The 13,192-nt window shown below is 42.7% G+C and overlaps 1 protein-coding gene across 1 annotated transcript; it reads left to right on the top strand.

Moving 5' to 3' along the window:
• The first annotated feature begins 10,641 nt into the window (after positions 1–10,641).
• atp5mc3a (ATP synthase membrane subunit c locus 3a) lies at positions 10,642–13,134 on the top strand. Its single transcript, XM_076263802.1, has 5 exons — positions 10,642–10,697; positions 10,887–10,985; positions 11,895–11,969; positions 12,200–12,390; positions 12,503–13,134. Exons 2-5 carry the CDS (start codon positions 10,947–10,949, stop codon positions 12,615–12,617), a joined length of 420 nt encoding a protein of 139 aa, XP_076119917.1. The 5' UTR covers positions 10,642–10,697; positions 10,887–10,946; the 3' UTR covers positions 12,618–13,134.
• Positions 13,135–13,192: the final 58 nt, after the last annotated feature.

The raw sequence follows: 13,192 nt of genomic DNA, 5'->3' as shown, positions 1-13,192 counted from the left end.
GTGCCAAGTTCTGCAAGTGGGCTGCTGTGCCACGTCTCCAGCATTTGAGGAGTCCCATGGACATGACATTTCTAATAGGCCTCTTATCTGCAAGATTCCTGCCCGCACTCATCAGCATTTTAATAATTCATGTGGTGCTAATGTCTGGTGTTTATTTTTAGTGATGAGGAGATTGATGAGCCGTTCATATCATTCTTAACCACCAACTAATGAACTAATTAGGACATCCAAATGAAGACTCGCTCCCGATAATGCAGTGTGGCTTTGGCATGGTAAACAGCTCTTTAGAACGATCCAATAATTGCTTGACTCAGCTTTTGAGAGGGAAGCATCCTGTTCTCCCAGAAGAGAACTGCTTTTTTGCACACTGTCAGACATAGTAAGGTTGTATAATACACTGAGTATTTCATACAGATTATATCTGTGTAACTTGAAATCCGAGTATTGTCTTAGACTTATACTGATGTATGAACATGAATAATGTAACAAGACTTTCATTCCAGTGTATTCTCAGATGTATTTGGTGTTTTACATTTTGTTGTAAACAATGTGCAACATCTACATTTCTCACTTGTGTCTGCCTGAGAGGTGTAAACTGTACACAGTCACATCCACAGAAGCAGATCAGTGTGAGAGTGGAGGAGGATGAGTGCCTGTCTCAGCCCCCTCCTTCTGAACATGTTGTGATGATTGCACCATGCATTAATCAATGTGCCCCCCCACACACACACACACACACATACACACACACCTTCTCTCTCCACTGCTCCCATCCCCAATGATTTCCCATCCTGCTCCTCTCCACCTGCCTTTGAACCGGTGATCTCCGGGGCGAGAGGTTGCCGGGCCTCGCGGTGAAGACTCGGCGGGTCATGTTCTAATTACTCCTTTATCATTGACACTTGCAAACCTTCACTCCTCTCTCTCTCTCTCTCTCTCTCTCTCTCTCTCTTCCTCCGCAACAATTTTCCGTTTCCTCTCTCTTCTGCTCTCTCTCGTCTCCCTGGTGACACCAGAGCAGTGCACGCATCCATACATCACCGCTGCCCTGACCACGCCACAGTAAGTAGGGTGTCAGCAGCCCTCCGCCAGTCCTACCGAAGACCGGCCTGGTTTATGGCCGCTGCTTGTCCACTTTGCAGCATCATCAACCTGTGGAGAAGCCTCATGTCAACTGACCACCCTAGAGGTATATGATGATGGTTGAATTAGTACACATGTCTACTCCTCCTGTCCTCTCTGCTCCACTTTTCCTCTCTCTTCTCTTTTTTAATCTTGTGCTGAGTCAAGCTCACCATGTGTTTCCAGTGTTTTGACACTAACATCCAAGGGCATAATCCCACATGGCTCCATCCTAGAGGTTAATAATCCTTTTAATTAAAAGGATGAGCCTGATATTGAACACCAAAGTATAATCACTGGATATAATCAAGGATTACAGGGGAAATGAATATAGCTGTAGCAATTAGTCCGATAATTAAGGTTTAAGTGTTGGACTGAGATCGCAGCTCTCGCAATGTGTCATAAAATTCATAGAGTTGTTAGGGGGGCGGGGGTGCGGTGAGGACATGTTAGTTTGCGCTTTACTGCAGTGCGCGCCGGCACGGGCACCCGGGGTAGCTGTGAAACGCGCCGTCCCAGTGGACGGCGCTGCAACAGCTGTTCCTGCCCGTGCCCGGTGCTTCACACAATATGATTGCTCCATCAGCAGAGCTGCTCTCCAAACAGGCGCATCTGCATTCATCAAACACACTTATCAATAAGCAGGCCTCCAACAATTAGTGATCTCTAAGGGGGAACAAAACAGAGATGCCGGGGCACATGGGGGGGGGGGGGGGTGGAGTCAGCCGTACACTTTAATCACCGATGCCGTTAATCAATAAAACAGCTTCATATCTTTTAATTAAAGTTTTTATTTGTGGCGAATGTTTACGGAATCTGTTTGCGCTCCATTCGTTAGTAATGGAGGAGGTGAGGGCCGGGAAATGGCCGTGGCAGTTCTTGATGGTCAGTCACGGCAGGGCCCTTCATGTTTGTAATTGCATTTTGTCACCTACAGAGGGTGTTAAGAATCCTTGTTAAAAGCATGGGAAATCTCCCCGTAACAATTATGGTGGAGCAAATTACCAGGTAGGCAATATATGAGCTGTCAGGACAGGTTAGTGAGAGAGAGTTTAAGGAAATGGGCCATTTAGTCATTCATCATAGCAGTAGTTCCATGTTCCAAATTGGAAAAATGTCATTCTTCTGCCCAAAAATTAGGATATGTTAGTACTGCCTTTCACAAAGGCCAGCCACAGAGGTGGATGGGAATTTGTGTAACACATATTTGATGTAGAGTAGTGGCACCTTCTTTGCTCTTCATTTATGTTAATGTCAGTGTATCAGTGTGCTTTTACATTAATGTTGTTGGTTGTGCATTCATAGAACAGTCCTCGTTTGGCACATAGGCATGCTTGGTATTCTGGAAAACCCTTCAATGGTTTCATAGGACTAGCAATGGGAAGCACTTTGCAGAAGTCACATGAGAGCTGTACACCACCATCTGTTTCCCTCTGCTTGACATAGTGAAACATGCACACACATACACACAAACACACACACATACACACATTCTCTCTCTCTCTCTCTCTCTCTCTCTCACACACACACACACACATACACAAAGGGTGTGTTTTAATAGGAAAGTGAGGAAGGCCTTAAAATAATTGTACATTTTTAGAGGAAATATTTGGAGGCCTGGTGTGTTTACTGGCCCACTGGCATTTCCTTTGTTCATGGCTAGCAGCACCGCCCCTTGAATTACATTTATGCCCAACAGTAAATTAAATTATTGGAAAACCATTTTTGAAGCATGAGGGCAGTGAAGCATTAAAAGGGTTAAAGTCAGGCAGCCATAAAACCAATAAGAAAGGGGGGCAACAAATAAACTGGCTCAATCAGGCCGGCTCAATATTTAGCTTCTCCTGTATCACAGAATATAATAGGCTATGCTCCACATGCGCTTATAAATTGCAAAAATTTGGGAAGTCAATGGTAAACATGTCAAGACTGGCTTCAAACAACATTTAGCCTCACAAAGAAAAGTGCTCTTACTACTCTTTAATACTTTGCAAAGTCCAGCACTGCTTTAGCACATGACTTTGGACATGACATGACTTTAGGACATGCCTTTTGAAATCAAAGGGCAGTTGTATACAGCACCTTAAGTCCTGTCAACCAACTAGAAATGGGACTTCCAGACAATAGCCGGTGTGCCTCTTATTTTATTGTTGTGATTACCAGCTCAAACATATTTAACTAAATAAGTGTTGACATAAAATAAATTATGAAATAATATGATAGAAAATATGAATGTCATTTTTTGGTTGCCAGCTTTGCATTTTGTGTGCACTTACGACTCCTCATTGCAAATGTGGTTGGGAAAGTAGAGATGGATGAGTTCTTTATTGGTCTCCATCATCTGGTCTCAACTAGGCCTGATGTAGGAGGCAACCTGGTGTTACATTCTGCTTTTTATTATTGTTTTTTCAAGGATCGGACCATTTTGCCATTTAATTGAGGCTCATGGGCTTGGCTGTGGAACTGTACACGGGGGAATAGCACGTCAAGCAGCTGAATTTCAAAAGCCATTAACCAGTCTCCACTCAATTAGAATGCATAGAATCCTGACGTTTCATAACTTATGAGTCTCCAGGCCGATATAAAGCATGTCTGTAAAGCCGCCATACATCCTAAAACACCAGGCCTATCTGCTGCACGCTTTAATATGGAGCTAATTACTTTTTTTCTCCCTCAGATATTTTTGCTCAGAAGAAATTAAAGATGGATTAAGCTGAGTTAATGGTTTACCTGATGTGAAAAATCTTCAGCAGTCTCTCTCTCTCTCTCTCTCTCTCTCTCTCCCTCTCTCCTGCCAGTGTGTTGACTGCTAAGGGGGTTGTGCGAAAGGAGAGAGGGAAGATGACTCCGAGTAAGAAGCTGTTGCCTCTCGAGCCATCAATTAAATTGGTTTCAGAGCAGCCTCTTCATATTTCCATGTCTAATAAATTATGTTGCAAATCAGAAATGGTGCAGATACCTATTTAAAAAGCCAGGGTTGTGCTATAGGCCGCATCATAAATATGAGAGATGAAGGGCAGCAAATTGGGACAGTCAATAAAATGTGAGATTTGTTGCATGGCTAAATGCTAAGTGGGGAAAGGTGATTCTGACAATCAGAAATTATGAGACTGGAAATGCACTTTGATTGGTGTTTAATTTTTTGGGGAGGCTGCTCGTTTGTCGTCAGGACAACAGCAGAGCACAAGAGACAGAACCCATTTGCTGTGGAATTAATACTGACCCACCCAGTGCTGTGTTGAGACATTTTTTCTAATATGCATTTTATTGTAGAAATCACCTTTCTCCATCACAGGGATTGCATTCATTTATTTCTCATTACAGCTGAAAAGCTCATTCCTGGTTTTAATTTACAGAGGGGGAGTTGGTCCCCTCATATGTCTTCACAGCCTGCGGTAACCATGTCTGAAGAACAACATGTGACGTGAAGAGGTTTCTTGTGATTCCGTTTAATCAGAATCATCCATATTAACCTGCCCCACAGAATCATTTCCCCAACCATTTGGATTTATATAGTACACTGAACTTTAATAAGAAATAGTAGCCTAAAAGACCGACAGGCATGCAGGTTTATTGGCTGGCCAATTGTAATTCCTCAAAGCAGAACATTTGTTTTGAATCAGGACCAGCAACTGAGGGATTTGAGTAAAGGGGCGGAGTCTCGATGAAAGGTCAGGGACATGAGCTCTCCCCCGGTGGGCCGCCTCTAATCTAGCGGCAGGTGAGGCCACCCTCCTCCCTCCCTCCCTCCCTCCCTTCGGAACAAAGAGGCATTGGCTGCGCCTTCAAGGTGGGGCCAGCCCAGGTCAGCGCTGCTGCGAGACTTAACAAAATGACAGATTAATGACATCGACTTGAGCCGATCTGCTCTCGGCTGCCGGCGATGTCAATTATCTCCGTCTCAGAGTATGCTGAGCAGCTCCAACTCCAGGGGCCACTGGCGGGCTGGACACACACATACAGGAAACAGATTAGTGACAGGCCAATAAAATGCCCTGATTGATTTGGTGTGATCTTTACCAGATTGGTGCATTGCTAGAGTGGTGGTACTCGCCTGTGTAGACCTACGGGGTCGCCTGACTGGCTGCAAATTGGCTGTTTTAGTGGCTGTTTTAGTGGACATGTTGAGACAATGCAAATCACAATAGCTTTATTTTTTCATGTGATCATGTAATTATATGTAAGAGTGCATGTCTCTGTGTATTAGTGTTGGTTTTATTTGCACTTTTCATTCAATTTAAAGCCTTCGAAAAGACAAAACATCAGTGTTAAGGGGATACTTTTATCTGTTACGTCTTAATAACCTAATTATATTTTGTGTTGTTGTCACTCATGGTTGTTTTTTATAGATTATCTCCCTACTAATGTTTCTCGCCTCTACACACAAAGCTTTTCCATGTCTGACATGGCTCTCAAGCACTTTGCCTCAAGGGTTATCTTTTATAGTGTGCCTGTGTTCCTCATAATTTGTTTATGAGCCTGTCAAACTCAAAACTCACTTCATTTGTAGATAATAGCTTTTGGTCAACTGGTGAAATTGCTTTTTACCAGTGTGTGTTATACTTATATATTTTCTGTAGAAATGTCTTCTACAGACTTTGTGGTACAGCCAAGCATTGTTTGTAATTGAACAGACCAGGCTGTGGCAGTTTGCCTGCACGTTTAGGGAGAAAAAATTAATGTGTATTAATGGAACCTATAAAAGCTACTAATTGAGCATTCCGGAACTTGCTGAGTTGGGCATCTGCTACTGACATACTGCAGCTTCAGGACCTCCACCAGACCACCTTTACAAGCTCTCTGAACTGAGATGTAGGTCAGGCCATTAAAAACAGGAAAGGCTCCCTCACTGCATACTGACACGGCTACATAAGTGGCACCTGAGCTAGCTGGTGAGTGTTTGGTGAAAACATTCAGGGGATCCATGACGTGTGAGTTTCTGTCAAGGGGGAGGACTGGAGACAGCCCTGAAAAATGTTGCTCTTGCACATGGGAGAGGAGAGGAAATTCTCACCAGATGTGTTGCCATCTTCACTGTGTTCTGTTTGAATACCCTCGCAAAGCTAACCAGTACGACTGGATGTCTGACTTCACTTTCCATGCGAGGAACAGCTTAGCTAAATATTCATATATCACATATTGTCTGTCCATCAACCCGTCTCTCCATATGTCTACTTAGATACTAGTGCTCTTGTTCCCGTCTGTTTGAGAGGGCGGCATGTGCACGCCTTTTATTGCTTATGGTATGTGTGTGTGTGCACACGTATGTGTGCTGGTATGCTCAGGTATCACAGAGAGAGAACAAAAAAGGTCAAGCATGTTCCATTAAGGAGGCCCCACTCCTGACTCTCTCTCTCTCTCTCTGTCTCTCTCTCCTTCGCTTTTTTTAATCAGCTTCAGACGGCCGCTATTAAAGAGCCATAAGTGCTCGGATTGTAAATCTTGGTGACCTTGAAGCCGCTGAAGGAAGCGCACATCTGTAAAGCCATCATCGCTCGGCTGCCCCTGTCATCCACGCTCGCTCACGCACAGCCGCTCACTGCCACTCCTGATGTTGAGCAGAAGTGGGATGGAGAGGTGGGGATGGAGAGGTGGGGATGGGTGGGGTGGGGTGGACGGTCTGCGTGGGTGGGGATGGGTGGGGGACTGGGAGGAGGGGAGGACAGCAGTTTGTAATCTTTATGAGAGTCAAGCCATGTTGCCCCCCCCCTTTTTCTCCCCGCTCCTTGTAGCCCATTTGATACCAATCAAGGCAAATGAAGAAAACATTGAAGGCAATACATTTCTGAGCAAATTGAGGCAATTAGACACATGTTTTCCAGGTGATGAGAATTCAAGAGTGACGGTTTTTCAGGGTGACTTGGTTATCTTACGGGCGACTTAATGAATTTACCACATTGATTGGCTTGATGATTCACCTGGTGATATTGCTATTATTATGCATGAGTATTTCTGGTTTGCAGTTAAGGCACATTTTATAGCTCCCCTGGAGAAATCCGTGTGTCGATATCTCCGAGGCCTGTCTTTCTTGTGCGTCTCTTGCAATCTTTAAGGCTAATCTTCAGAGCGTAAAGGGCTGGTTGAAAGAAAATGATTTGAGGGCATTATTTAGATACTGTAGATTATTGTGATTTGCAGCAAAGTGAATCAAGAAGCAAATAGTTCCCTGAATAGCAATGGATTTCAGCTGCCAAAATGTTAGCCCAGCTTTTAATAGGGACCTGCGCGTGGTAGGAGACAATCAAAATGTTCCAAGCGTTTTATGGCAGGTTTGTGTCTCTGTGTAATTTATATGGAGTGCATCCAGGCAGAATGTGTGAAATCAGAACCTTTTGGCCCTCTTTTATTTTTCCGTTATAAACATGCGTCAGGAAGCAAGTCTGTTTCTCTTGGCTAGGACCTCAGGCTTCACACGTTTTACTGCATTTCCAGTCCTGCCCAGAGAGGCAGACGACTCTCTTGCAGGAGTTGGAGGATGAAAGAGCACACAATGATTGTGCATAAACAGCTCATAAATGCCAATAACAAATGCTGTTGCCAAGTCCACCTCTGTTCTTTAGAAACGTTTTAGTATCTAGCTTCTATTGATGTGGTAGTTTAACACTTATATTTTTGTCATGGGTTCATTGAAAATCTGAATATTTTTTTAATTTAAGGTGAGCATTGGAAGCATTAGTGATTTTGTTTACATTAATGTTACATTTTTTCTGTGAACTACTCTTGCTTCAATAGAGATTTACTATTAAAGGTTTTGGTCTGCCAGGTGGTTCAAGATTCAGCAGTTTAGTATCTACAATTATTTATTGTTATTATTATTATTATTATTATTATTCATAATAATAAGACTATTATTATTATTTTATTATTATTATATTGTTTAATAATAATAACAATTTATTGAACAACACAAAATCATTGTATTTGCTTACTTGGTTCTTGCAGCACTGTAAAGCTACTGTCCAGTTAGACTAGATAGTGCAAGTGTCAGCGTTTTCTTAGCTCAAACCCCCCCCCCCCTCCGCACGCACGCATGCCAGTTGCACAGAGATCAGTGTTATTATGGATTTATTGAGAAAATCAATTGTGTGAATAATAATGACCTTTAAATCTGTGAATCCCCTCAAACAAAGTATGGTCATGGAACAGGATGGCCTCCAGCTGGGTGTGTGGACCGTGGTTTCTCTTCCTCCGATGTTATCTATTAGGTACAAGTAGTACAAGTCAGTGTTGGTTTATAGATAAACATTTCCCAAAAACTTTGTCCCTCTTTATGTAGTGCAAATCAAAAGTGTATTTGATTTTGAAATTCTAACTTAAAGTGTATGTGCAACAACAATTCATTATGTAAGTGTTGCTAGTTGCAACACCACACGCTAAAGATGGGGAGTGGTGTTTTGAGGGGCAGCTTATGAAGGCTTTTGTGAGGTCAGTCTTACCTCTGCTGTCAGGATGCCTTCTTTTGGAGGCTTGTCAGAAGTGCTAGTTAAGAGCCGTAAAAACCTTTTCCCCTTCTCCTTAACAATTGCTAAACAACACTTTGCTCTCTCTCTCTCTCTCTCCCACCCTCCCTCTTTCTCACACACAGACACACACACACACACACACACACACACACAAACACAGCGGAGATGCCCACATTTCTGAGCCCTCTGTCAGGATGTGCTACAGGCACAAATTGTAATTCATAAAGGTTAAGGGGGTCAATGCCTTTTATTACGAGTCTGAGTGCATTCAGCTTGATGGGGCCGGCATGCAAATGGAATGTCTCCTGGTGTAATATGCAACACCGCAGATGTGTGTGCATGTGTGTGTTTGTGTGTGTGTTTGTGTGTGTGTGTGTGTGTGTGTGTGTGTGTGTGCATGTGTAGGAAGGAGGATGGCGAGTGGGGGGTGTGCATGCTGCAGTGAGGGGAGGGAAGAGGCAAGTGTCAGGGGAGTAGATGGGCTGGATTCTCCTCACCTTCTGGAGCTGTGCAGAGCCCCCCTCCCAACACAGTGCGGTTAATTAGACACACAGACAGTGACCTCAGGTGGTTAAGGACCAATTTAACAAACATCTCAGAGATTTTCCTGTGCATTGCATTGCCATGTTTTTTCCCTTCAAGAACATATAAGAACAACCCAGAGGAAAATTATTTACATATTTCCATACATGTTTCTGCATATTTAACATCCCGCTTATTTGTCACCTCAAATTCACCACTCAAATAAGATGCAATATATAGTTATAAAAAAAATGGTATTTATTTTTTGTAAAGGAGACGCTGCACATTTGTATAAAGTGATGCAAACTGTGCTTTGTCTGTACATAAAAATGTGTTTACATCTAACAGATGGAGGGCTTAAAGCACCCTCTAGAGCAGTTGTAATAACTCCCTCTGCTGGACAACGAACGGCATTGTTTATCAAGACAATTAAAATTCAGTAGCATTGAATTGTATATGTTATCCCTTATGTGAAATTATATTAAATATTACTTTTATTACCAATATTATGAATACTGTAAGAAAATGGTTGTATTAATATCAATGAAAGTATCCACTGAACTTAGCCTGTGTTGGCGGTAAGCTTAATTGAGCACATTCACACTGTATTGATAAACTATGTCATGCATCTATATACATATCATGAACACAGTGTATATATATTCTATGTAATGCATGCATGTGTTCCTATCTGTTGTACCCAGAACATTCAGACTCTGTACAGGCGTTTGAGCATTTTATAGATGTGAGTGTATTGGAAGGAGTAGGCCTGGTCTCTGGTGAGCACGTTCCCTCATTTCCTCTGGGTGAGGTGGGTTTATGCCCTGCATTAGTGTGAGTGATTCAGCACAGTCTGTGTGAGATTGAGCGGCTATGACTTCATCCCCTTGGCGCACCTGCACCGATCATACCAGCGGAACCAGTGGGGGATACCTCTGCCAGAACTACTGTGCGGTGAGGCGCACAACGCTCATTACCTTTGCCTTGTAGCCCCACATGTTGGCAACCCATTCATCAAGATTACAAATTCTGCTGGTGAACTGCTGCGCCTCCAGCCATAGAGACACACAGACAGCGTCCTGAGACATGTGCTGGGCAGGTAAATTCATGCCTCAACAGGTGCAATGATAGGCCTATACTGAATGTCTGCAAAGGCAGGTAGACTAGCTATGTCCTGTTATAGGCAGCCACAGAGATTCAGGCAATATGCTATGTGCAAAATCATAGTTTTAATAAATGACGCAAAAATATGTGCTTCCACTGACATGGAACAGCAGCAACCTGAAATATACAAACAAGGTCTACTCCAAACAAAAAGTTATTAAAACAGACTGCAAATCTGTATTACATTTAATAGACTTTTCACACAAGTGCACCATTGATTAATAAAACCAGGCTCATGGCAACAAACTAAAATGGAGAAATATTTATTAACATGTAATTAAGGTAATGTTAAACCAATTCTATTTGGACTAAACTGGTTCAATAAAATGAAATGACCTTGTCTGGTCAGTGCATCATCATCCGGGATTTTCTTATAAACCGGTTGGCGCATGCGTTGAGAGGGAAGTGGTTCGACCTCTGCTGTCGGTAAGTGCAATGGAGGTTGTGTAGAGAATTTGTAGCCTGACAATCTTATCTCATCCTACTCTATATGTGATATTTTGGCATGTTAAAGACAAAAGCGCTTATTTACAATTTATACTGGTATTTATACACAGTTATTTTTTAAAGATTGTGCGCAAAGACTTGTACTGACCTTATCGTTTGTCATTTCAGATATAGCCGGGCTGCTATCTAATCCACCAGAACCGCTTATAATACCATAAAAACCCAAAAATGTACGCCTGTGCAAAATTCGTCTCCACGCCAGCAATGGTGAGTAATTCTGTCAGAAACGACCAACAGATTTGATGCTTTGGTTTACATTGTTCGTTTCTAGCTGTAAGGGCCTGTTCTTGAACTTGGGAATTAATGCTAACGTTAGCTACTTTGCCATCCATGTTAAGGTTAGCTACTGACAACCTCCACTTCGCTTGTCTGTTAAATGCTTCCGTTGGGGGTTTGTGCATAGTAGTACTAACACTAACATGCCATAAAGAGAATTACTCCATTCAAGTATAACTTATCCGTCCTCTCTTGCTAACCTGGCTATCGTTAGCTAAGGTCAACACCTACCAAATATGTTAACATTGACTGTCAAACTAGCTGTATCAGAGACTGTAAAACTAGCCCCCTAACCTTACGCTAGCTGGTCTGCAGACCCAGACGGCCAGTTGACATTTGTGGACGCATTGTTTGTACATAATACATTGGCCATGTTGCCACTGTAATGTCCCAGGTCGGGCAGTTCGAGTACAGTGAATAATCTTTGCACCTTGATGCTGTTCGAAGCTAGCAAACGTTAGCTGGCTAGCAGGGTTATGTCTACAAGGAAGCTCTCCCAAGTGTACTCTTTGGATACTTACTCCTAGCAAGTGGATTTCGCCCTCTAATCCCAGTCTCTGACTTTGTAGTGATCTAATTAATTAATGCTTCTGAGGTCACCTTTGTCATTGTTTATGTCTGTGTCTAGTGGTTGCATTCATATTTGTGAAGTATTTCAATACATTCTGATCATCCTGAAGATACTTTGCCCCCCCCCGTGTCCTGACACTTCATTTTAACATTAACCTGCTGCTTCTCCTCAACTTTAACTTGTACTCTTTGTTGCCTGGGTTTGCGGAGGTGCTCTAATGAAGCAACATTTTGTCTTGAGTACATTGTTTGTGTGTGTTTTAACTGTAGGTCCGTGCTGGCTCCAGGGCTCTCTACAGACCCCTCTCTGCTTCTGTCCTTTCCCGGCCAGAGGTCAAAACAGAGGTGAGTGTCTCCAGCTATCGGTCCCTCTGTAATGTCCCTGTGGGTTGACAGGAATGTTCTGTAGGTTAGTTTAGAGTATAATGTTTTGTTGCCATTGTACTAGTGCTGTGCTGCCCATGGTTTACTCGTAGATGCTCATATGCAAAGATGTTGTAATGAGATTGTTTGACCAATGTTTGCACTGTAAAATGTTATGTTTCGTTGTTCTAAAGTGAAGTGTGTCCCAACAGACCAGCACAGCCCTTGTGCCACAAAGCCCCATGACCCAGGTAGCACTCCGTGGCTTCCAGACTAGTGCTGTGAGCAGGGATATCGACACTGCTGCTAAGTTCATTGGTGCTGGAGCAGCCACAGTCGGAGTGGCTGGATCTGGTGCTGGAATTGGAACTGTCTTTGGCAGTCTCATCATCGGATATGCCAGGCAAGTAGTCTAGTTAGTCTTCAGCCTGTAAAGGAATGAGTTTATGTTTTTTGTTTTTGTTTTAAATGTATGCTAGTGCTATTGTCAATTTCTGGATTTCATCTCATTACAGGAACCCCTCCCTGAAGCAGCAGCTCTTCTCTTATGCCATTCTGGGATTCGCCCTGTCTGAAGCTATGGGTCTCTTCTGTTTGATGGTCGCTTTCTTGATCTTGTTCGCCATGTAAAAACAAAACAATGTGAACGCACTCTTAACTACAGTTGTGACTACATATTTTACTGTGGCTACCAAAATTGTCCCATGTTGGTGTCGAAATTGTACATTTTTTCAGGTTGATATGACTGTATGAAGAAGGAAAACACATGCATTGTACAAATGTAAGAGATTACAGAATTAAAATGCATGTATTTCACTTGAAAATAAGGCAGTATGTTTTTTTGGAATCATGTGTATCTTACAATCACAGTGGGCTAAAAGCCCACCAATGAATGTTGCCCTGGTATTTTTCTTAAAGATAAAAGCAGTTGGTTACATTCTGAGACGTCTGACAGTACTTGCCCAAGTCATCTAGTCACACACTACAAGTCATTTGGGAGTCGTTTGGTGTTTGCAGGCTGTTGTGGGTCCACTCAAATGATGTCAAGGGATACAGTAGAGTTGTAGATTGCAAGTGTTTAAGAGCATTACAACACGCTTGCTTTTGTAAATTGCATCAAATAAATTTAGACAACTTATCAACTATACTGGTGCAAATTAAATCTGTTGTCTTTATTTACTGTCTGACCAGCAGGAAAAAAACAG

This window comes from Alosa pseudoharengus, unplaced genomic scaffold (genome assembly GCF_046254945.1).
Source record: "Alosa pseudoharengus isolate Yale_2024_CS ecotype anadromous, Long Island Sound unplaced genomic scaffold, YU_APseudo_1.1 YU_APseudo_1.1_scf_3, whole genome shotgun sequence".
Classification (NCBI taxonomy): domain Eukaryota; kingdom Metazoa; phylum Chordata; class Actinopteri; order Clupeiformes; family Clupeidae; genus Alosa; species Alosa pseudoharengus.
This window is presented reverse-complemented; position numbering and strand designations above follow the sequence as displayed.